The sequence below is a fragment of the Physcomitrium patens genome, chromosome 14, assembly GCF_059467195.1.
Source record: "Physcomitrium patens ecotype Gransden chromosome 14, ASM5946719v1, whole genome shotgun sequence".
NCBI lineage: Eukaryota > Viridiplantae > Streptophyta > Bryopsida > Funariales > Funariaceae > Physcomitrium > Physcomitrium patens.
In genome coordinates, this window is record NC_143423.1 from 15426233 (window position 1) to 15449805 (window position 23573).

A 23573-nucleotide genomic window follows, 5' to 3' on the forward strand; every position below is an offset into this window, starting at 1 on the left:
ACAATCCCCACTCAAACCAGAAACAATTCTGGATGAACAAACAGAGCGTCTTTTCAATGTTGAAGAAAAGACAATAATGAGTTAACCCACCAAAATAGTCCACACTTGAAAGGCTTGAATAAGTGAACCATTTAGGGAGAGATCGTACTCTAGAAACCGACTCAGCTTTCAAAGATGTGATGGTAGTTGAGTTGTGTACATTGCATGGGTCAAGTTTCTAGGTCATAATCCACACATTGAAACAGAAATTCCATCCTCATCCATTGTGCATGAATGAAACATCTTGAGAATTAGCTTGTTGACATGGGCTCGACAGTACGAGAGCCTTGTGCTTTTAGTGTATGACAATTCTTTTTTGTGGGGCTGAGGTGTGGTATACATCGTCAAGTTAGAGCCATTTTTCAAGATTTATGGATTATTTCTCCTTAATAGAGTTGAACGATGAGATCAAACGACATGCTGAGCGCCGAAGTTTCACAAATTGTTCACCCTACACACTCCAACATCTGGTGGTCAAAGATCTCAAAACCCTGCCCGTCCAGAAGCTTGAACGATGCAAAAAAATGAATAACTTTGTAGATCAAGAAGAAAAACCTCAGGTTAAGAGCAAGGATTGAGATGTTGGAGTGCCCGTATGCATTGTGATGGAAACCTGTTCTGAAAAGACATGGGACATCGTCATCTGTTGCCTTTCATGATATGATGGTAATCAATTAACGAATCTACTGATTTCGCAAGGATCATCATCTGCAAGCTTGAAAAGTTGCCTTGGCGGATTACCTGTTGCAATCCAAACAGCCCACTCAATCTTGGTTTTAACGCGCTGATCCTTTAGAGCTGCAGAAGTTGGTCCAAGACACCTTCCGATTAGTGAATCAGCGGAGGTGAACCCGCACATGAAGATACAGACGGCCAAATATGTCCTGCACAAATCCCCAGGTACTTAGTTTCGTACTGAGCAGTTTTTACGTTGAGGGTCCAGTGGTACTCAACATCCCTTGTGTATCAAAGCTTTTCAAATTGAGATGGCATACCAGAAACAGGCTAATAGACAGAACAAGAATACTACCACACACTAGAAGCCAGGTTAAAATAAATAAAGAAGCTGCAGACCTTGTACAGAACCTTGAGCTCGTTTGGTAGAGCTGATGAGATCAGGACGTTGATTAGGTTAGCCAATCAGCAACCTTCGGACAGTCAATCAGACCTTCTACACAACCTTGACCTCATCAACTTTCATGTTGCCTTAATGCTCTTAAACCTGAAGTTATCTATTACTAAATCTCAACAACCAGTATTGCCTCTGTTACATGTACAAACCTATACACTGCCAACTTACGGTAGCCTGTGATCTGCGATGTACAGCCCAAAAAGGAATATACCAGTACGAAAAGCATCCACCCACTTTGTACTTAAAACCCTTGACCATCTTGTGGGTGCCATTTGTATAAAGCTACCAGAGATAATTGCCGAAGAGAGGGAGAAAGAGAGGGCATGACACCTCATTAAAAGTGATGAGCGGTCAAATATTCATTCCGCGCATTTGAGCTGCTTCGCGAATAAAAAGCAAACTAATAAGTGATGGACCAGACCCCTCTTCTCTTCAGCAAAGCCAGCAGCACTACAGATCGATTGGAACCAGGTGGCTTGATGGTTTAATCAAAGATACCACTGAATGAAGACAAACCTCATTACGATTCAGCACTAAATATTGCTTCAGCATGCCGCTGTGCTGTGGCTGAACCTTCTAAGAAGTACTCGTCTTCAGATTCCAAGCTTTCTTGAGGTTGCAAATGGGAATCATGGTCCCAAAATGTTTTAGCATTTATTCCCTCCCAATCCATAGGATGACCAGCGTCAATACCAAGTGGTAAGGTAATAAACGGCAAATCCCCATCGTCCACTGAGATTCCATTGCTGAAAACCCGCGGACTGGTCAAAGAAATGTTCTTGTTATAAAAAAGTTCTGTTCGGCCAGTTGAGTAAATTGCAGAATTGTCCATAAACCCACCTATGCCATCGAAAGAGTGTAAGTCTAGAAGACCCAGACCCGAAAGATCGTCAGCACCATTTGATGATCCAATCTCGTAGGCATTTGTACAATATTCAGAGTTATCAGCATTATCCTTTTTAGGCTTTTTCCATCGCTTCGTAGATGAGGTTCCATCATCCTCTCTCTCTGTATGAAGATACACCCACAGCTTGCGATCACCATCAAATCGAACACATGGGTCTCGCTCATAATGCAACCGGTCAAGTGCTCCACTTACTATCTGATTCACCTGTCGACACAATACCGAGCAAATATATTGTACCATTCTGAATAACCTGACATAGAACATGGCCAAATGTTGAAAATAGTAAAATTTGAAAATCGTATAATTGAAATGTAAAACAAAATAAAGCGTGCATGTGTGAAGCTCTGATATAATGGTCATATGGGTTATGAACATACAAAAAGACATTCAATCAGCCACAAATTATGCAACTTAAGTCAAGACTTATATATATATATATATATATATATATATATATATATGTGTGTGTGTGATAGTTTATGTGTTTGTTGATAATACAGCTAACCTGAGCATCTGACGCATCCTCCATAATAAACTGTGAGTCACGAATAAGAGCACAAACATCGGCACGAGTGCCAATACTTCCAGGTAGACGAGCTGCTGCATCCCTCACTAGACACAAAATCGTCACGTGGGACGGTCTGTCCGGCTTGAGCATGAAGTGATCCCTTGCCTTAGAGGAAGGTTTCCCACCTCCTCTTCTTAGTGGGGCGACAACAGATTTACCTCCATCTGCTGTCGTATAAGCAAAAGTCCGATCAGGTAGAGAATATCGAAGTAGCTCCTGTCGGCGAAAGTAAGTTCGCATATCCACCGAACTAGGTGCAATTGTCATGAAACTCTTTTGAGCTCCAAGTTCTCGAAAACGCTCCTTCTCGTCAGCAGGCACAGGCATGAGTGGAGGAGGTGGAAGAGGAAGTTTATCGATCTGCTGAAGTGTTTCCTGACCATGCTTTAGCCAACTTGCAAACATGTCCTCCAATTTAAGCAAAGATTTCTGTGGTATACCCCATGCATCTGCAGTCACGAGCACCTCTAACACATCCTGTAGCGAAGTAATCAAGGAAAACCAGCCAAATTGTACGAACACAACTAGGAAGACGCCAACCATATATAAAGCAAACTTCTAATCCAGAGAAAATCCTTGCTCCTCATGGAATAAGTAATGAAAAAAGTAAAAAAGTAAAAAAGTAAAAGTAAAAGCATCCAAATGAAAAACTTAATCAACCAACCATATAAGCACATTCTTGCCTCCTCACAAGAAAACCGACCACCATCTAATACAAACGAGTCTAGTGTTATAACTATACAAATGGGTAAAAATAGCAACACATTGATAATGACCACAAATTGGAATACAAAGATAAGAATCAAGAACAAACCTGCGAGGAAGTTGAAGCTACAGGAATTGGAGGCGGTCCGATCCACGACCATATCCTCGATCCTTTGTGGAAACAAACCAAAGGCTTCCATCCTTTCGTACCTGCGGGTGCTACTTTGCTTCCCATTATTTTAAGATCTCCTCGCACAAGATCCTGATGTTGCAAAAACAAAGTTACACATGATGTACACATTCAAAATAAACATGAGCTCCTAGCACCAAACCATCCAAAGAGGCACATATTTGATGAGCAGATGCTGTAGGGATAGACACATTGAGGCAATTAAAAAGGCAGATCAATTACCCGTAAGCCCGTGCATACTAGCAGCACCTCTCTCTATATAAAACATCAATTAAATACTCTGAGAACTGCAAAGGACGTTCTCTGAACAAAGTATGCTACAAGTACGCCTATTGCAAAACCACATACCTGTTAAGGCTCCACTGCATCTAAAATCCGATGATCACCAGGATTGTCATGCACTCTTCTCACGAGCTCGTTGAGTGGCACTCCACGAAATAAGTGAGGTGTTTGTTCGCTGTCTCCGTCCTTACTTTTTGCCATCTTCAAACCCGAAGCTCCGGCAGCTTGATCACTGTGACCTATCATGCTTCCCTCAGACGTAGCACACGGAAGGGTAAAATCTAATATTTCAAGGGCATAGGGTGTTCTCTTGTATTGGTCATGAGATTCAGATGTTCCATCCACACAATTTGCGATCAACGCCGTGCGTACAGCTGACAGCAAGTGCATAATGGAGAAAGGGAATGTGGAAGCAAGTGTAGGGATGGCCAAAGAGGCAGGTTTCTTTGATGATTTAGAGGCACTTTCAGGAGTCTTCTCAGGAGGGGAGCCTAGAAAATAAGGATATTGATGTTAGACGTCAATTTCACATCAACGGCTTATTAAGTTCCATCGAAAAAGCATTTTTGCACACATACAAATTGTAATGCTCAAAACTCAGTAACAAGTGCATGATTCAGGCTCGAAGGCCGTTCAGTAAGTTGATGAACATAAACACAGGAATATAAACGTCTGTGTTACCATGTTTCAGGATCCACTACGGCACAAGACCTATCCCTTGAAACTAGGGTCACTTAGCCCCGGATAGAGTGGTTTTGTATAAGAAGTTGCAGAATATAGGTTAAATTTACCAGCATGAGGGGACGACACCCCAGGTGAATCCATCAACACATCCGCCTTGGGCTTCTTCTTAGTCCTCCTTTTCGGTTTAACTCCTACCTCTTCCTTGACCTGGTCAACTTCATCTTCTTCCAGAGGAAGATGGTAAACCTTCTCATCAACTTCATCGCTAGGCCTGAAATCATCTTCTACAGCCCGATTCTCCTCTACAACAATTACTTCTGGCTCTTTAGTAATCTCATCTATTCTTTTCTTCCGATAAACATTCTTCTTCAGTTCTCCCAATCTCTTGCTTTTCTCCACGGATGGCTTAGCATCCTCAAAAGGTGATAATATGTCTGCAAGCGTTTCGGGCATTCCTGAAAGCGCATGCTGCTCCTTCACCTCCCGTGCTTGGATCTTCTTATTTTTCTTCACGATTGCTTCGCCTTCTGTGGTCCCGCCTCCAGAATCTGTCATTTTGCGTTTTTTTTCACCTGGTAACTTGTGTTTCATTTTCTTCTCAACAGGGGTTTCATGTGGCGGGGCATAGAGTTGCAGAGGAGAGGTAAATACCTCTGTTGCATAAGGCAGGAAAGGCTCTTCCTCGTATTCATGCGCTACCACGTCATTCACTTCTTCCCTGTAGATTTCAGACACTGGCGACTTTCCTTTCGCGGCAACAGATGAAGTTTCCCTCCATGCCTGCTTACCCTCAGGCATCAGCTTCAATACTCCTTTTGGTCTGGGTTTAAGGACCCGCATAGGTTCTTCCTGCTCCACTCTATCCGCCTTGTCAATGTCAAATATTCTCTCCGAAGGACCTTCTGAGCGATCCTTCATTAATGACTTCATCTTAAGCACTCCCTTTGACCCAGCAGCTGGCTCCACGACACCTGGTGTTTTCTTCGAGAGTGCCACCATTCCTACCTCACTTCTGCCCTTTATCACAGGCATTTCTTTTCTTGGCGGCTCGATACCGTTCATCCTCAGACTCACGTCTGGAATCCTTCTCTGAGAACCAACCTCAACGCTGGCCTTGACCCTTCTGACAGTTCCAGGCTTACGGACCACACGTTTAGGTTTAGGCAGAGGAAGTGGTTGTGTTTGAAACCTATCCCAAATTTCTAACCTCTCATCAATATCTGCATCAGGACAGTTTTCCCATTGCTTTTGCATCTCAACAAAGAGACTGACAAAGTGATTATGATAATGTCTCAATAAGTGATAATGCTCCTTTCGCTGCAAGTATTTTAGACCCTCCCGATACCGTGAAACACGCGGATGACATAAGCCTCCTTTCAATCTCTCAAAAAGATCATCTATCGGACTAGTGAAGTGAAAGATTTCTCCTCCCAGCAAGTCCCGGATGGTGTCTTTAAAAGTGTCTTCATCTTCGATAGGTGGGAGGTGCAATGCAAGTGACTCTCGCTCCTCCTCTGTCGAACCAAACGATGCTCAATTCTCAATTCACCATGACATAAACGTTTCAGATTAATCATATGAATTGACATAGAAAGAACATCTAAAAAATGCAACCACAAACTCAAATCAAACCTAGAGTATGAAAAACAGCAAAAATATTTCAAACTGCATTTAGCGCCGGATTGAGCGTGCCATCAAGCCTTCGCACACTGATCACAATCGACCAAAAATCTTCAAAGCAGACACAAAAATACTATCCCAACTTCAAAATACACAAACTCGATTCGAGATTTTCTACAGCACCGGCAATCAACAACCATACTCACAGCTAACACAAGATTAAAATGCGATAATTATTCAAAACATCGAACAAAACAAAACAAAACAAAACAAAAAAATAAAAATAAAATAAAAAACGTGGCCAAATTTGAACCTGTTAAGCAATAATTCCACGTATTTAGCGAAAGCACGCCTTTCAAGCTCGGAAGATCAAACAACTGCGACGGCACGGTACATGTATCACTGCCAATTTGGCACATCTCGCTCCCTCTCTCCGTGACTTCATCCTCAGAGCCTTCGGACTCTGCACCACCACCTCCTCCACCTCGTACATTTCGGTGACGCGGACGCGCAGGCGGATTATCATCGGTAGAAGAACCCGACATGGTGGCCCCCCGGCCGGTTCGAGACGCACTCCCGACCAGGACCATCTCTGTAGCCCCTGCAGCAATCCTCCTCGTCCTCCTCTTCTTCTTCTTCTTCTTCCTCCTCCTCCTCCTAGCCTTCGTCCTCTCCCCAATTTTCTCGATGCACTAAGAGCCCTCTTCCCCACCATCCCAGACACCTTCACCAGCCATGCCAACCTTCATTCTCCCTGATTCGCAGCTCCTTAAACGAGAACAACACCGAATTACAACAAACGTGACAAGAGTGTGTGCTTGTCCTCATCCCGGTGTAAGGGAGCCAAGCGCGCGCGAGCGAGGCGCGGCGTGCAGCGGGAGCAAGGCATAGCCTCGAAGCTCCATAGCCACGGTGATGTCCCGGTTTCCTCTGCCACGATTATGGGTGCCCTTTGTCCCTGCGTAACCCTAACACATCCTCCGCGCTCCAGTTCCCATGTCCCCCTGCCCCGCTGTGTTCATGTCCCTCCCCCTCCCAAGTCTCATGTCCCTCATGGCTTATGTTCCTCCCCTTCACTCTACGGCCCTTATCCACACCATCCCAAATACGTACGTATAAATAGAAGTCTACATGTATGATGCGACTTATAATATTATTTTTTGAGTGTTTTTTTGTATTATTAAATTATGATATAAAATTATTATTATTATTATTATTATTATGTGTACAATTTAAAGAATATAAGAATGATATAAGCATAATAATCTTATGTTGAATCAGCTCACTTACATCCCCATAATATTCTTAGTTATGATTTTAGTGTACATATGGTAATTACATGAGATTGAATATCTAATAAATAGGTATGTTACATCTGTAAACTAGTCGCATTATATTATTTATCACTTGAGGATTATTGCATTTTTCATGGAGTTTGATAATTTTGGAATAACAAGAGACAAAGTGTATGTGTGTGTGTGTATGTATATATCTATATATATAGAAGATAATGTTTCAATTGATAGAAGATAAGTAAGTCAAATATAATGGATTGCTTACATCCTTCATAGATGTCATCTTTTTTGATCTCTCAAACAAAACTTAGTATTCCTTTCACTTATTAATTTATATCCAGGTATCTGAGACTTTTAGCACTACCAGAAACGATTCTTCATGATTGATTCTTCATTGTTTTTCGAATCATTTAATTGATTTAATTTATTGTAAAGTTATCAAAGGAGAAAGTTATGTCAATTCAAAGTGTTTTGATGAGACTAAAAAAAGTGTATCTTAAACAGGTAGCTGTCCTTAAGAGCTGTCATTCAAAAAAATTGACTTCCATCAACTAGGTTTTGTTGTGTGGGCACCCACAAATTCAAAAGAAAAAAACACAAAACAAAACGAAACAAAAAAGAAAAAGAAAAAGATGCCATTGCCTGAAAACAAAGCAAGAGAAGAGGATGCTTAAATGGTACCTACTCAGTACCCACACAAGAAGATTTTTCTCATATAATGAGAAGCTCAAATACTCTTTGAAGAGAACAAAGATGAAAAAAACTTAATGCCATGCTCTGGATCAAAAGATCAAATACCAATCAAGGCCTAATGCCTCTTATGACGACTGCAAAACCTCCTGTAGATCGGCTTCTTTGAATTGGATGACATCGTTACAAAACTCACACCTGACTTCTACAGAACCTGCACACACCAGAACAAACAAGCAGAATTTAGTAGACACAACTTAACTTGTTGATACATACCCAGAAATGCTCGTGTTTAACAAAACCGTATACTACTAGAATGGTCTCTACCACTATCAACAATAACTCGATCATCGGGTGTGGAAACTCCAGGATCAATCTCGAACGTGAAGATAATGTTAATCAGTGCAAGACTCCACTTCCAGGGAAACCCTGCAGTGCCTTCTAGGTGCAATTTCTGGTAACCGATGTACTTTGTCAGAAATAGTAGAAACAAGGAGCTACAGAAATACAGGGTGTCACACACCTTGCTCATCTAAAATCTGCTGAACGTCGGCGGGCCCCAACATTGCCACAGCACGCATCATGCGTGGTTTCAGCCGCTCAGTTCCACAAGGTCCATATGTGGGAATTATCTGTTACGACCAACTCAACACGTGTAAGCTCATATAGCAAAGAGTGTGATTAACGAGAAAATCAGTTACATCCGATTAATTTACGCAACAGCAAGCACAATTGTAGGGTCGTACCGAAATAATGCTGAGATACAAGCATACTTTCATACATCGTGTTTGATCAAGTTACGCTGAGAACAGCTGATATCTTAAAGACAGTGACCATTGAAGCTAACTCAAATGATGAATATTAAAATGTCCAAGTTCAGCGAGTTGCCCAACTATCCAAATATTGACTCCATTGAACCACCAATTACTGACAAATAAGGGCAAGAAACAAACCAACAAACACCATGGTCGTTCGAGAAGACACTGGGATGGTACAAATGAAGGAGATGACTTACTGCTTCATTGTAGCTACCAACACCAACACCATCAAGTAATGCGTCTACAATGTCAGATACCTTGCAATCGCTTGGAGCATCTGATATAGGTCTCATCTTCAAGATATTTTCTTCAAGTTTAGCTAATGTCTCCTCTGAGCAAAATGGCAAAATCTGCATTATTGATTAGAAAGGCATTATCAAAATACTTATTAGAATAAAGGGATAGCGCTTGAATCAAGTGAATTCTTCCTCATAATCTATAACATCCAAAATACTCAAAACGGAGGAAATATTAAGCTCAGAATTACCAAAGTCATGCTAATTTTTTGTCTCACGCTCTTCTTTATTGAATAGAATAAAGTGTTAAAACATATTCAGGAAACTAGAACCCTTGATCTCTGTTTTAATCCTACAGCTCGCACATGCAAGCAACATGATGCTAATGCATGCACACCAGTATCACACAAACAAAATGATGGTCAACTCTTCAACTTTGACGCAGTAATTGACGATGCACTAGACGCGAAGAGATTATGTTGGAGCTATTCGAAAACAGCGTATTGAAATCTTTTACTAAGTATGACAAGAAAGTCCAAGCTTACCTGAACTAAAAATCCTCCGGCAAATCTAATGCCTATTTCCCTGTCAAGCCCAACGCCTAGTCCCATCGCAGTGTCCATCTACATAAAGGAAATAAAAGCGTTGCAATGTAGCAAATATACTGAAATTACTTCGAGTTCAAGTCACGTATAAGGAATTTTCCAAATATTCTAGTTTAAATATTGATTATGAAGTTGCATGAGCCCGAAATGCCAAATTACATCCAATTGACAGTCCTGGCTAGACAAACCCTGTGCACACTTCTAGATTAAACGCACAGCATAAACCACCAAATGAAAGACTAAAAAGTCAAGTTAAATCACAGTTCCACTGGGCATCTTGTGCACGAAGTGTTTCACATTTCATTCAACAGTATGCAAGTTTAGTATGAAAGTAAGACTCTAGACAAAACACGTGTTACCTAGAACCACGAAATTACAAAAATAATTGCACTTAATATTGTAGTTTAAGCATCATTTGTCGACTTTATGAATAGTTCACTAGGATATTATGTGTGCATTTTCAGGTTGACTTTGTAAACGACAAATGTTGGTGACACTTAGATGATGATCCGTAACCCAAAGAAGAATTCTAGAGTATTTATATGGTAAGTAACCTGTTCACTATCTGCTAGATAGTGTGCTATATCTTCAGCAACTTCACCAGAATAAATAGGCACTGTCCCTCTGCAACCAAGCACAAGGCTGAGACATTTAGCCGATGACAATTGCTTTTGTAACCCCACACTGGTGATGTTGCAACAGATTAGATAAATTCGACTTTTCAGTCAATCTTGTACCACTATTAATTCGGTGAAAAATACCTTCACACGCAAATTGTCTGATTCCAGCAAAACTCAAAGCACGGGCATCTCTAGAATGCGAATTTCTGCGTTTAGAAACAACTAGAATCTCCAAAACCTAGAAGACGAACTACAGGTTGAAGCAGATGCCTGGTATGAACTTTACGTATAAGGTTGCTTCCAATTGCGGTTATTGCGCACAATGCTAAGCACACCAGATCCAACCGCCAAGCCTACGTCGAGCTGCAAATAGAACCACCCGAACGAAGCAAATTAATCGTTCATACGAAGAGGGTGCAACGAAACAGAGAATGGTAAATCGACTCGTTTAGTTTAAATTTGGTTTGATCTTCATAATTTAGTGGTCAGAGACACGGACTTCACAGAGCATCGTAACTTGTGCACTTGCGCATTTCTGGCAGTAACTACAACAATTTGTTACTATTATTCATTAAAAAAATATGATGCAGATATATGAAGTTGTACCTTGCCATTATCCTTGTAAGGAGGATCGCACAAAGGATTGCCAACAAAACCTTTTACATAACCTCCCTCAGAGGATATTGCAGTCATCTGTCCTAGTGGACCATCTCCTAAGAAGAGCGCCTGTAACATGATAGTCCAATGACAAAAATGTGCAGTGAGATCCAGAAACAAGTTCTTAAGTACATGTGAGTATGATAATGAGTAACAATATCATACCAGCTCCATAAAATTTTCACTAACCGAGATGAAATGCATATATCATACACTCGTAACCAATTCAAGTCAATCGGTTGGGTCCCCGTACCTGAACAGTTTCTGCATCGGCTTTGAGTGCTCCAAGGAGGAGAGTACCCATCAGCGCACGACCTAACGCTACAGATGCCTTCCCTTAGAACACCATATTCCCAATCAATCTCCGAAGAAATGTAATGAACTTTAACACAAACTTCTAATAAAACAAGAAGAATCCATTGACGATAAATGTAGGCGATGCATCTAACAGTCGCATTTGAAAATGCGAATGAGGTGATGATTGTACAGAAATGCACGATGATTGACCTCAAGGAAAGGTCACAACAAGTCATACGCTTTCATGAAACGAGTCCCAATACTACACAAACCTAAAATTGAAGCAGTGCCAAGTACAGAATCTTTCATCTGAGATACGTCTAAATCTGTCCCTTATTTTGCAAAGTAGTCTCCACATTTAGAGATATGAGGAGCAACACAGAATAGAGAACAGTGAGGTTTCTACAAAATGGCACATACAGTTGGAGCAGCATTATGCCGTCGCTGAGCATCCCTCACAACTTCTGTGGCCACAAGGCACAGTACTGATACCTATCATTTCATCGCCATACCACACCAAAGCCATCACCACAAGACAATATATCTCCATCAATTGTAGTGGATGGATTTTTTTTTTAAAACTACAAACACAAAACCTCAGGGTTAGGTGCAACAGCAGGCAAACACTTATCAATTTTTGAAGCAAAACCTCAGGGTTAGGTGCAACAGCAGGCAAACACTTATCAATTTTTGAAGCAAAACCCACAGCATGTGACCAACTTCATCCGGACGTTATCCACAAAGCTCAAGTGGAAGAGCTTGCCTCAGCATCCTTAGAAATAACACGCACAAGTACATCACCACCCCCCAAAGGATCGACCTCAGCTCCAGAATCGTTTTCTGAAGCTCGGGCACGCACGTCACTGGATACCGAATTTCGGCCTTTTAAAACTGGAACTGGCTGCAAACTTGACAGTCGACATCCACTTCGTTCCCATCTAAGCGACTCAAATTCAGCAAAACTACCCCTTCTGAATTGCACCCCGAAGTTCCTAGAAGTTAAAGAAGTGCCACCAAAAACTCTTCGCAAATCCTCTGTCCTTGCGTCTGCAAATTATCACAAAATTTCACTTGAGACCTGGAAAATGTACTTGCGGCAAACCACAAATTGTCAAATTCCATTCACGCCAACTCTCTTCTGCCGGCATTCGACAATTCACGAGAGGGATAGGCGCAATGCGTCACATTCTAAATTAATCAATCCTCCTTCGTTCTGAATCCCAACTCTAACTACCCCTTGTCTAGCCGAAACCACACACACGCCCACAGATAAGCAAGCTGCCCAAAATTCAAATTCGAGATATGAAGAAGACAAACATGAAAGAAGACTGGTGAAGTGCGAGAGCGCCGCGGTAGACATTGCGGCAAAGGAATGCAAAATCCTGATGGACTCTGCAACACCACCACAACACTGAAGAACGAAAAAAAAGCAAAAAAACGAAAAAAATAAAATAAAAAACAAATAACGATTTAAATCGAATAGAATACATGCTCCTCCTCACGACCAGCCAATCCACCTCCGAGCTGCAATGATAATTGTCGACGAGGTTCCAGGTTTGGAAAGAGGAGCCTAAAGCCGTTTCCGATTAGATCTGCCACCCCGCAAGGCCCCCTTCGATGACCGCTGACGATACCTCCCAGCGTTAAGCGCCATACACAACAAGAATGAAGAGTACCCAGAAAATTCCCTCGTGATTGAGCCGGAGAGCTTTGATGTGGCGGAGGAGTGCGTCTGCGTGGGTGAAAATTGTAAACGTGCTCGTAATCAGGGACTTCGAGGCGTTTGACAGTTGGGTCTAAAGCAAAGCATCGTTTCCAGTTATGAAATATCCCAATCCACCCTTTACGCCACACAAGTTCGAAAGTGCCTGCATTCGTCCACGACGTGTGCAGGAGTATATAAGGAACCTTGTTGTTTAGAAATCGTCGTTAGATTCCGTACTGGCGGCGGTGGATATCCTCGTTGGTACCGCTTCCTAGCCCCTACTCGATGCTTTACTGCAATACTTCATTTCTTGAGGTCCTCGCTGAATTTCGCCTCTCTTTGCAGTTCCGTCACCTTTTGAGATTATGAGCAATGTTTCATAGTTATTTGCTTGGTGTTTCAATAAGAATGGGCAGTAGATCTGGCTTCGACTTTTGCCGCTTTTGATTGAGTCTGTCTTAAGAACTGTCATGTGTGTGTATCAGGAGAACAATTCAACTGTCTTCGTAGATAAAGGCGGGAGGAATTTGACCTAGAAACTTCAATTTCAGCCATCCGCTCATTTATCTTGTTCCCTTGCTCGTACTGCAGTATTGACATTCCGAGAATTGTGTTTTCTGGAGGCCCGTTTAGACAAACTACAAATATGGAAATCAATGCTTCAGTAAAAGCGAGCAGTTTGCGTCGATCTATTTCTTTCTGTAATGGAAAACCTAGCTCTGGTTTCGCATCATTTAAGCTGTTGAGGTCCTCTTTGTTTCGTTCCAATACGTCATATTCTTTCTTGTCCTCCGTCTTCAGTTGTTCAGGTTCGCGACCACGAACGCCAATGTACGCGACACAAAAGTCAGAATCAAAAAATGAAGAGGCTGGGTAGAGCTTGAGAGAGGAGTACTCTGGACGACAGAGCCCTGAAGAGGTGAGATACCCTTTCAGCGGAGAACATTTGTTCCCTACTTTTTGATAGAGGTTTAATTTTTCTCTAAGATCTTGTATGATCTTTAGCATCTGAGCTTCACCTCACAAACCACTCTCACGAGTAGCGTCCTCCATGGCAGGTCCGGAAAGAGATTATTAATTGTTACAAGCTTGTAGAGAAGCTGGGGCGTGGAGCAGTGTATTTTGGATCAGCGCGCACGAAAATTGACCACTCCCATTACTTGCAGGCCAAGGAGCTCGCGCATGATGTAAGTCGCAATCTGACTTCGCTACAAGCGTATCAAATCAGCATAAAAGAAGTCAAGATGAATAAACAATCAGTGTGGATATTCAAGCAGTGATATCGTTGTGAAGCGTCACCTATATCTTTAGATGTAAATTGCTCCTATCCACTGAACTCTTGGCCTGTGAGGATTCAGATCATTCCTTTAGTTAAGTAATGCAAGGTGCAAACGAAAGAATCTCTTTTGATAATACGTATTCAGTGCCTGTTAGTGTCTATCGTTATTCTGCTCACTTTGGACTTAATGCAGATTATGCATATTTGTTGAGTTGGTTTTATGGTCACCTATTTAGCACACAACGTCCCTTCTGTCAAAGTTGTGCTTATGCAGGTGGCTCTACTTCTCGACTGCACATCATGGACGGGAGGAGGACCAGGCATGATGGATGCGGCGACCCAAGGGGCTCTTGAAGCCAAGAAACCAGTTGGATGTTTCAATATAGCAAAAGAGGCTGGCACTTGGGTCACAAGATATGTCCACCCTTACCTTGCAACTCAAATGTATTTCACCTGTCGGTGAGATCCTCAAATACTGGTCCTTATCCCCATTCTGCATCTGGATTTTCTAGTTGATTTGTGCAACATCAATCTTAGCTCATTTGACCATGCTCTGGAGTTTTTTATTAATTATTTAATTTAATTTTTCTCTCCTTTGCAGATTCTTTACAGCGCGGAAGCATGGATTGGTTGAGGCGGGGGTGCGCAACAATGTTCCGGATCGCACGGCATTCATTTGCTTGCCAGGGGGTATGGGAACACTAGATGAGTTATTCGAAGTCGTTGCCCTCAAGCAACTCGACCGCATTGGGTCTTCCTTCCCTGTCCCATTTCTCATCCTCAACTATGACAATTTCTACACAGATCTCCTGAAGTTCTTAACAAAGTGCGAGGATTGGGGCACTGTCAGAGCAGGCGAGTTTGAAAGCATCTGCCATGTATCCACTTCCAACTTGGATGCACTGGAATACTTAGCGGATTTTTATGGCATTTCGGAACAAGATCGCCTCTTCCGTAATCGTCCTCAGAACTTATAGAAATACTTGAAGATCACATGACTGACCCACAGCACCGAAGTAACGGTACTACGGTGGGGAGCCCAATATCATCTTCCCGGGAATGTTGGCAAAGTCTGAACATAAGAAACAAAAACCTACAGAAACCTTCTTTATAACCAATCCTATGATTGATCATGTCCTGTGCTTTGGTGTAAAGAACAATTCAGACAGCATCTGTGCAATCTAGAGACGTGGTGGGAAGAAATCCTTTCAATCACAGGGGTTTTCTCAACAAAGTTGTGTGAATTCGAGTCTGCTCTGAGTCTCTGACTACGTTGACAACATTTGTCAGCTCTTTGCTTAGATCAGAGCTGGGTGGGTGCCTCAATCTGTTACCATTCATTCTAGTTTCACCTCCCCATATGCCGAACTTCAGTATTTAGTGGGAGTGTGAAGTCAGAATAAAAGGTGTCAAATACATTTAATTTATGTTGAGAATGTTTAGAAAGACACAAGAGTAATAGTAAGTCATACACACACGAGTAGTAGTAAGTCATACACACACAAGGGTTTCTAAGGAGAGAGCTTCACACACACAAAAATCTATTGATCTGGTTGTATCTCGTATACAAGAAGAGAGAAGATAAGAGGATGAACAGTACTTCTCCACTAGACTCTAAATACTGTAGCTATAGTAATTACTATAGTCTACAGTAAATATTATGGAGAGTGTCGGCTACATTTAATGATCTCAACACTCCTCCTCGCTCATCATAATATTTACATAATATAAAATTTATATAGATTTATGATCTATACTTTTCTGTGATCTTGTAAGATCAAGAATTGTTGCCTCATTAAAACCTTATCTAAGAAAACCTTATTTTATTTAAGGACAAAACCATAGATGAAGGAAAAAGAGTACAACATCATTTTCTTTAATTATTTAAAGAGCTCTTTAACTTTCATATTCAAGAAAAGTAAGTCGCCGCATACCAATGCCATAAGTAAGTCGACGATGATTGCTTAATGGGAGAGCTTTGGTGAAGAGATCAGCAAGGTTATTTGTAGATTCAATTTTCTTAATTATAAGTAGTTGATCAGTAATCAAGTCATGAGTATAACTAAAATACTTTAGATCAATATGCTTTGTCCTGTCACCTTTAATGAAACCAACTTGCATCTGTACAATACAAGCACTATTATCTTTATATAAGATAGTTGGAGAATCATCATATGAAAATCCACAAGTTGTTTGAATGAATTTATCAATTGATCGCAACCAAATACATTCTCGGGATGCTTCATGTATGGCAATAATTTCTGCATGGTTGGATGAAGTTGCAGTTATTGTTTGTTTCACTGATTTCCATGATATTGTAGCTTCATGTCTTAAAAATACATATCCTATTTGAGATTTAGCTGTTGCAATATTAGATTTATATCTTGCATCATAATATCCAACCAATTTTGGATCTGCAGATTTTGTGTAATATAATCTCAAGTCTTCAGTACCTTTTAAATAACGTAATAAATATTTGATGCCATTCCAATGTCGTAGTGTTGGACGTGCACTATGTCTTGCAAGAACACTAACTGCAAATGCAATATCTGGTCTTGTAGATGTAACTAAATACAAAAGTGCTCCAACCGTTGCGAGGTATGGATATTGGTCTCCCAATATTTTCTCCTCCTCCTCGCATGGACGGTATGGATCATGACCATCACGACCACGTCCAACCATTGGTGTGGACAATGGATAAGCATCATTCATATTAAATCTTTGCAAAATTCGTCTAATATATGTTAGTTGGTAGAGAAAAATGCTACCATCTGTAAGATGCATAATCTGAAGACCAATGCAAAAAGTTGTTTTTCCTAGCATTTTCATCTAAAATTCACATATAAGTAGGTTTGTAGCTATAATACATGCAGATGTAGTGCCCACTAGGTTAAGATCATCAACATATACAACGATGATCACAAAACCAGTTTTATTTCATTTGATAAACAAACAAGGGATTAGTGGATCACTTATAAAATTATTTTTAATCAAATAATTTCGAAGACGTTGATACCACATTTGTCCGGATTTTTTTAAACCATACAAGGCCTTACATAATTTAATACCACGATATTTTCCTGGAGCGGGTTGATTTGGAGTTCCTGTTTCTAAGCTAGGTGGAACTTTCATATAAATATTTGCATCAAGAGAACTATATAGATATGCAGTAACTACATCCATCAGATGCACCTCAACGGTGGCATGAACTGTCATTCCAATAATATATCGAAATGTAATTGAATCCATGACTGGAGAATATGTGGATTCATAATCAATGCCAAATCGTTGAGAAAATCCTTGAGCAACAAGATGAGCTTTATAGTGGGTTATTTGGCCTTGAGCATCTCGCTTGCGTATTAATATCATTTTATATCCCATAGGGCGAGATGTAAGAGTGTCTACAATCGGACCAAAGACTTTCCTCTTACGCAAAGAGGCATACTCTTCTTCAATAGCAGTTTTCTATTTTGACCAATCAGAGCGACGTATCGTCTCTTCGATGGTTTGAGGTTTATGATCATCTTCCTCGCAAGAAAGGGCTTCTATAATCATATATGCAAATGATTCATCTACCGTAATAGATGGTTTGTCCCAAATATCATCTGTAGCACAATACAGAATAGATAATTCTTTACTCAACTTGTTCTTATTCCTTCCAGTTCCAAGATTATTTTTCATATGAATTGAAGGTACATTATGCATGGATATATCATCACGAATTGGTAGTCCTACAAGATGAGTGGCAATTTCTTGAGAAATAATACCAGGATTAGTTAATTTTATAGCTTTCTTCTTACGTGGTTGCTTATCTGATCCACGAGTTCTTTTAGTTGTTGTTGTTGTAACTTGAGGTATTGTAGCCAATGGCACTGCAATCTGAGCAGGTACATTCTGAGCCTCATTAATAGGAACTCTTGTAATTCTAGGTGCATCATTGAAGCCATCAGGTGTTTCATCCGCGATCTGTTTTAAATGTAAAATCTTAGCAACTTCAGTTTCTGCCAAAGATGTTCTAGGATCGGGATTAATTGTAAATATTTCTAATGCTTCAAATATGAGTATTTTATTTCTTTGTTGATTGGATACTCCTGCTTGAAGAGTTGGGAATACAGTTTCTTCAAAACGGCAATTTTGCAAACGTGCACGTAATAATGTGCTAGTTGATGGATCAACAATACGAATAATGCTTGGTGAATCAAAACCAACATATATGCCTTCTTGTCGATGAGCTCAAATAGTACGTCATTGAAGTTCTGGTATTGAAATCCAAGCATGGCAACCAAATACTCGTAAGTGAGATACATTTAGAACACGACCCGAAATGAGCTCATGTGGTGAAACAGTTTCAAGAGAAGAAGGGCGGAGGCATATTAATGGTGCAGCATGTAAAACTGCATGACCCCACATAGATGTAGGTAGATTTGCATGAAGGAGGAGTGGCCGCGTAATGAGTTGTATACGCTTTATAAATGACTCTGCAAGTCCATTTTGAGCATGTTCATATGGAATATAAAATGTCAATTCAATTCCTGTTGCAGTACAATAGTCTTCAAAAGACTTTGATGCAAATTCTTTTGCATTATTTATACGCAATGTTTTTATAGGATAATCAAGAAAATGTGCCCGAAAGCGAATAAGCATAGATATAAGATTGGAAAATACCATGTTTTGAATTGATAATAATGAAACATGTGATTGTTTACCTGATGCATCAACAAGGACCAAAAAATAATGAAATGGTCCTGATATTGGATTAATAGGACCACAAATATCACCATGCAATCTTTCAAGCATTGGTGGTAATTCTTGTGGAAGTTTCCAAATTGAAGGTCGAGTAATCATTTTACCTTGCACACATGCACGACATAATTCCATAGAGTCTACATGTCACGGCCATAATCATGTAAGCTAATAATTACATATAGAAATAGGTAGAAGGAAGTAAAAGTAGATAAAAGTAAGTTAATTCTATAATATTTAATATAGAAGCTTCCTAGAAACTTCTTAGATGCTGCTTTGACTTCATAGGTGTCTTTAATTGACTTTTTGGATTAGAAACGTGGTCAACAAGTTGGCCATGTGCCACACATGTTGTTAGCTTGAAGATCAAGCTAACTATGTGGCCCACACATAGAAAAACTTGCCTTGTAAGTCAAGGCATGTGTCCTACAAAGTCAACACATATTGGAGGTCCTATAGAACGTCGCCACGTAGCCCCTAGTTAGATAGTATATATAGAGACAAGAGTGAAGGCTTCTTCACTCTTGTCAACTCCTTTCTTGCTTCTAGTCCAGGTTCAAGAGTCTTTAGTTTCTTGTCTTGTGGCAATAGCCATTCCAGTTTCCTTTTAATATACCTACTTGTTTATATTTTGACTCATTATATCGAGATAGCCTTTTTGTGTATATTTTTCCTCATCGAGTCTTTGTCCTTGACAGATTGACAAGAGTACACTTACAATATCAGAGCTTTGTTTTTCTTGAGTAAGAGTGGATTACCCCTTTCTCTTGACAAGACATAAGCGTATTAGAAGTTTGCGGATTATCCACTTCTAAACTGATATTGTTCTTAGTATCTTCTTTGTTATCAAGTCTTTCTTTTCTTTTGTCTTGAGCAGTATCAAACAAATTTTTTCTTCTTAGTGTCATTATGGCAGAGCTTGTTGAAATGAAGAGTGCAATGGCACAAATGCAAGAGCAAATGAGGGAGTTAATGCTTGCAATGCATCAAGTCAATTCACCAACATAGGAAAGAACAAGAATAGCAGAAAGTGAGGATATAGAGATGATCGGAGCTGCTTCAACATCTACAACAAATCACGTTCTTTCTCTAATTGTACAACACCCTGTAAGCACTAGAGAACCAAGAATTACCTTACCCGAGAAATTTGATGGTACAAGATCAAAGTTTCGAGGGTAAATCAATCAAGTACAATTGGCAATTGAACTTCAACCGCAAAGCTATCCAACTTCAGGATCACAAGTCAGGTTTATTGGCACTCTACTTTCTGGTTCTCCATTATCATAGTTTTCGTCTTTTCTTGAACAACGAAATCCAATATTGGACAATTTGGAAGCTTTTTTGGCGGAGTTTCGATCTGTGTATGGTGAACACGATGCAACTCGTGTTGCAACAAATAAGATCCGAATTCTGCGACAAGAAAATTGCTCAGTACCAATGTATGCTTCACAATTTCGACAACTTGCAATTGACATCAAGTGGGATGATGCTGCACTCATCAGTCAATTTCTTTATGGATTGCAATACGAAGTAAAGAAATTGATGCTCAACTTATCTGATCCTCAAACTTTGAATCAAGCAATCGATTTTACGGTAAAATGTGATAATCGACTTTTTGAATTTCGATCCGAGAATCATTCACGGGAACCTCAATGTTATTATTCAATGGCAACATCAACATCTTTGCCAAACGTACATTCGAAAATAGAAGAAATGCAAATTGATGCGGTACGTTTTAAACCCCTAACTGAGCAAGAAAAGATTCGTCGTCATCAAGAAGGATTATGTTTATATTGCGGAGAACCTAAGCACACTGCTCAACATTGTCCAAAGAAACGATGCAACTATAAAATGAGGGGTACGACGGTCAAAGAAAACAACATGTCGGAAAACAGATTCGTCCAGCTACAATAGGGACCATGCAGTTGGAACCTTGTACAATTCCTAATGAAGGTCCTATCCTCTCCTCAGAACCCTCTCCTTGTTTTATAATAGACTTATATTTAGGACCTAAGAATTACAAAGCCTCTGCTTTATTAGATTCGAGAGCCTCAGCATGTTTTTTAGATGAACAATTTGTTAAAAGTCGTAAAATACCTTTTATACAGAAACCTAAACCAGTACATGTAGAAGTCATAGATGGTCGTCCCTTGTCTTCTGGAGATGTCACTCATGAAACTCATCCTATAAAAGTAACAATAGACGGTCATGATAGCTACATAGCTTTTAACATAATTAAATCCCCATCCAATCCAGTTATTTTAGGTTTATCCTGGCTAGAAAAATATAACCCTCGAATAGATTGGAATTCACGTAAACTTGACTTTTCCCAGAGCGTTATTAATAGTTCTACCAACTAAGTAAAAAATTATAAGTCTAGTATAGTAAAACCCGTACTGATAGGTGCAAAAGCATTTATACACGCAGCAAAAGAAGGATCAACTTTTGCTATTTATGCTGCACCTATTTCTGAAAGCGTAAAGACTTCAAGTGGCATTCCAAGTCAATATCAGGATTATCAAGACGTTTTTGAGAAAAAGAATGCAGATATTCTTCCTGAGCATCGTCCATACGATTGTTCAATCGATCTCAAGGAAGGAACTCAGCCACCATTTGGACCAATTTACAGTTTATCGCAAGATGAGTTGGCTGAACTCAAGACATATATTGACGAGAATTTAGCGAAGAATTTCATACGCCATTCAAAATCTCCAGCAAGAGCTCCAATTTTATTCGTAAAGAAAAAAGATGGATCTTTACGAATGTATGTTGACTATCGAGGACTCAATAAGATCACAATCAAGAACAAGTATCCATTACCTTTGATATCAGGACTCCTTGACCAGTTAAATCAAGCTAAGATCTATACAAAAATAGATCTAAGAGGAGCATATAATCTAGTACGGATCAAAGAAGGAGATGAATGGAAGACTGCGTTTCGAACCAGGTACGGGTATTTTGAATATAATGTCATGCCTTTTGGACTCACGAATGCACCAGCTGCTTTTCAACATCTCATGAATGATGTATTTCGTGAATTCTTAGACAATTTTGTCGTCTGCTACCTAGACGATATCCTGATTTATTCTAAGAATGTTGAAGAACATGAAATACATGTTCGTCAAGTATTACAAAAACTCAGAGATGCAGGATTGTACGCCAAGATGGAAAAGTGTGTATTTCACACTACTCAAGTTGACTTTTTAGGATACATCATTTCAAATGATGGTCTTATGATGGATTCTAAGAAAGTCCAAACAATCATGGATTGGAAGATTCCAAAGACTGTGAGAGATGTCCAATGTTTCTTGGGATTTGCCAATTACTATCGGATCTTCATCAAAGACTTCTCACGAGTTGCAGCTCCACTTACACGCTTGACTAGTAAAGATAAATTCCAATGGAATCAAGAAGCGGAAGCAGCATTTGAAGCCTTGAAGACATCGTTTGTCTCTGCACCAGTCTTATATCGTGTTGACTTTTCCAAGGCATTTTTTATGGAAACAGATGCATCAGATTTTGCCTTGGGTGCAGTTTTATCACAAATGGGATCAGATGACAAACTTCATCCGATAGCTTTTCATTCAAGAAAATTCTCAGCAGCCGAGATCAATTATGAGATCCACAATAAAGAACTTCTTGCGATCGTGGATTCCTTTCAAGAATGGCGTCATTATTTAGAAGGCGCTTCTAGTCCAGTCACTGTGTATACAGATCACAAGAACCTCGAGTATTTCATGTCAACACGCGTATTAAATCGTCGTCAAGCTCGTTGGAGTATGTCTTTGTCAAGATTCGAGTTCATTATCACTTATCGGTCAAGAAAACAACAAGGTTTGTTTGATGCCCTATCTAGACGTTCTTATTTTGCACCAAAAGAACGAGATGCAGCTTTTGAGCAACAAAGAACAGTCCTCTTGAAACCGGAGCAATTTCATCTCCGAGCAATGAAATCAACATTGACTGTTGATTCAACTTTTCTCAAGCAAATCCAGTCCAATATGTCCTCAAACCCTCTTGTTCATGATATCAAGAATAATTCTTCCAAGTCTCATGATCCTTCTAAGTTCGAGTTCAAGAATAATCTATTATATTTTGAAGGACGCCTATATGTTCCAGAAGAAGAAGCACGTTTACGTGTTCTTCAAGCACGTCATGACTTTCCAGCAGCAAGGCACTTTGGATATAATAAGACTTTGGAACTCATATCAAGAGATTTTTGGTGGCCACAAATGTGGAAGTCAGTCAAAGACTTTGTACAATCATGTGATATTTGTTCAAGATCAAAAATTCCTCGTCATCGACCTTACGAACTTCTTCAGCCATTACCTATACCAGAACAACCATGGTCTTCTGTTTCTATGGATTTCATCACAAATCTTCCAAGCTCAAGATCTTATGATTCTATATTTGTGATAGTAGATCGTTTCACCAAGATGGCACATTTTGTGCCATGTACAAAATCTATCACAGGTGAAGAAACAGCTAAGCTTTTCATTGA

At 40.0% G+C, this 23573-nt stretch overlaps 5 protein-coding genes across 14 annotated transcripts; 1 reads left to right on the forward strand and 4 right to left on the reverse strand.

Moving 5' to 3' along the window:
• Positions 1-236: 236 nt before the first annotated feature.
• Positions 237-1640, reverse strand: LOC112291372 (uncharacterized). Of its 6 annotated transcripts, none has more exons than XM_073538745.1 (4): positions 1502-1640; positions 781-923; positions 595-652; positions 237-490 (listed from the first exon to the last, which is right to left on the reverse strand). In XM_073538745.1, the coding sequence occupies exons 1-4, from the start codon at positions 1504-1506 to the stop codon at positions 475-477; spliced, it is 222 nt and encodes a 73-aa protein (XP_073394846.1). In that variant the 5' UTR covers positions 1507-1640; the 3' UTR covers positions 237-474. The 6 variants fall into 6 exon arrangements, with proteins under 6 accessions (XP_073394846.1, XP_090112156.1, XP_024394433.1 ...); XM_090256030.1 differs by lacking the exon at positions 1502-1640 and adding an exon at positions 1114-1253; XM_073538744.2 differs by having other exon boundaries at positions 271-506.
• LOC141046184 (uncharacterized) lies at positions 1272-3339 on the reverse strand. Its single transcript, XM_073538743.2, has 2 exons — positions 2584-3339; positions 1272-2282 (listed from the first exon to the last, which is right to left on the reverse strand). Exons 1-2 carry the CDS (start codon positions 3187-3189, stop codon positions 1692-1694), a joined length of 1197 nt encoding a protein of 398 aa, XP_073394844.1. The 5' UTR covers positions 3190-3339; the 3' UTR covers positions 1272-1691.
• Positions 3340-3460: 121 nt separating this feature from the next.
• LOC112291371 (uncharacterized) lies at positions 3461-7039 on the reverse strand. Its single transcript, XM_024538664.3, has 4 exons — positions 6441-7039; positions 4615-6021; positions 3890-4314; positions 3461-3613 (listed from the first exon to the last, which is right to left on the reverse strand). Exons 1-3 carry the CDS (start codon positions 6715-6717, stop codon positions 3893-3895), a joined length of 2106 nt encoding a protein of 701 aa, XP_024394432.1. The 5' UTR covers positions 6718-7039; the 3' UTR covers positions 3461-3613; positions 3890-3892.
• Positions 7040-8089: 1050 nt separating this feature from the next.
• On the reverse strand, positions 8090-14103 carry LOC112291586 (uncharacterized). The gene is made up of 14 exons (XM_090255527.1): positions 14079-14103; positions 13542-13961; positions 12863-13213; positions 12663-12737; positions 12109-12392; positions 11766-11837; positions 11302-11379; positions 10998-11117; positions 10678-10754; positions 10326-10395; positions 9712-9789; positions 9188-9280; positions 8636-8744; positions 8090-8326 (listed from the first exon to the last, which is right to left on the reverse strand). The coding sequence occupies exons 1-14, from the start codon at positions 14101-14103 to the stop codon at positions 8241-8243; spliced, it is 1938 nt and encodes a 645-aa protein (XP_090111653.1). The 3' UTR covers positions 8090-8240.
• Positions 13092-15795, forward strand: LOC112291851 (uncharacterized). 5 transcript variants are annotated; one of them, XM_090256024.1, is made up of 5 exons: positions 13092-13311; positions 13536-13969; positions 14109-14237; positions 14590-14788; positions 14931-15795. In XM_090256024.1, exons 4-5 carry the CDS (start codon positions 14598-14600, stop codon positions 15304-15306), a joined length of 567 nt encoding a protein of 188 aa, XP_090112150.1. In that variant the 5' UTR covers positions 13092-13311; positions 13536-13969; positions 14109-14237; positions 14590-14597; the 3' UTR covers positions 15307-15795. The 5 variants fall into 5 exon arrangements, with proteins under 5 accessions (XP_090112150.1, XP_090112154.1, XP_090112152.1 ...); XM_090256028.1 differs by having other exon boundaries at positions 14604-14788; positions 14931-15573; XM_090256026.1 differs by lacking the exon at positions 13092-13311 and having other exon boundaries at positions 13785-13969; positions 14590-14773; positions 14931-15573.
• Positions 15796-23573: the final 7778 nt, after the last annotated feature.

Coding starts and splice junctions, on each gene's coding strand:
- LOC112291372 (XM_024538665.3), bottom strand. Junction 653..780: donor GGCTGTTTGGATTGCAACAG/GTAATCCGCCAA, acceptor TTTTCAGAACAG/GTTTCCATCACAATGCATAC.
- LOC141046184 (XM_073538743.2), bottom strand. CDS start 3,189: ATGGTTGGCGTCTTCCTAGTTGTGTTCGTACAATTTGGCTGGTTTTCC. Junction 2,283..2,583: donor AGGATGCGTCAGATGCTCAG/GTTAGCTGTATT, acceptor TTGTGTCGACAG/GTGAATCAGATAGTAAGTGG.
- LOC112291371 (XM_024538664.3), bottom strand. CDS start 6,717: ATGGTCCTGGTCGGGAGTGCGTCTCGAACCGGCCGGGGGGCCACCATG. Junction 6,022..6,440: donor GTGGAATTATTGCTTAACAG/GTTCAAATTTGG, acceptor TTGGTTCGACAG/AGGAGGAGCGAGAGTCACTT. Junction 4,315..4,614: donor GGTGTCGTCCCCTCATGCTG/GTAAATTTAACC, acceptor CTTATTTTCTAG/GCTCCCCTCCTGAGAAGACT.
- LOC112291586 (XM_090255527.1), bottom strand. CDS start 14,103: ATGGAGGACGCTACTCGTGAGAGTG. Junction 12,738..12,862: donor ATTATCATTGCAGCTCGGAG/GTGGATTGGCTG, acceptor GTGGTGTTGCAG/AGTCCATCAGGATTTTGCAT. Junction 11,118..11,301: donor CCGATGCAGAAACTGTTCAG/GTACGGGGACCC, acceptor ATCATGTTACAG/GCGCTCTTCTTAGGAGATGG.
- LOC112291851 (XM_090256024.1), top strand. CDS start 14,598: ATGCAGGTGGCTCTACTTCTCGACTGCACATCATGGACGGGAGGAGGA. Junction 14,789..14,930: donor CAAATGTATTTCACCTGTCG/GTGAGATCCTCA, acceptor TCTCCTTTGCAG/ATTCTTTACAGCGCGGAAGC.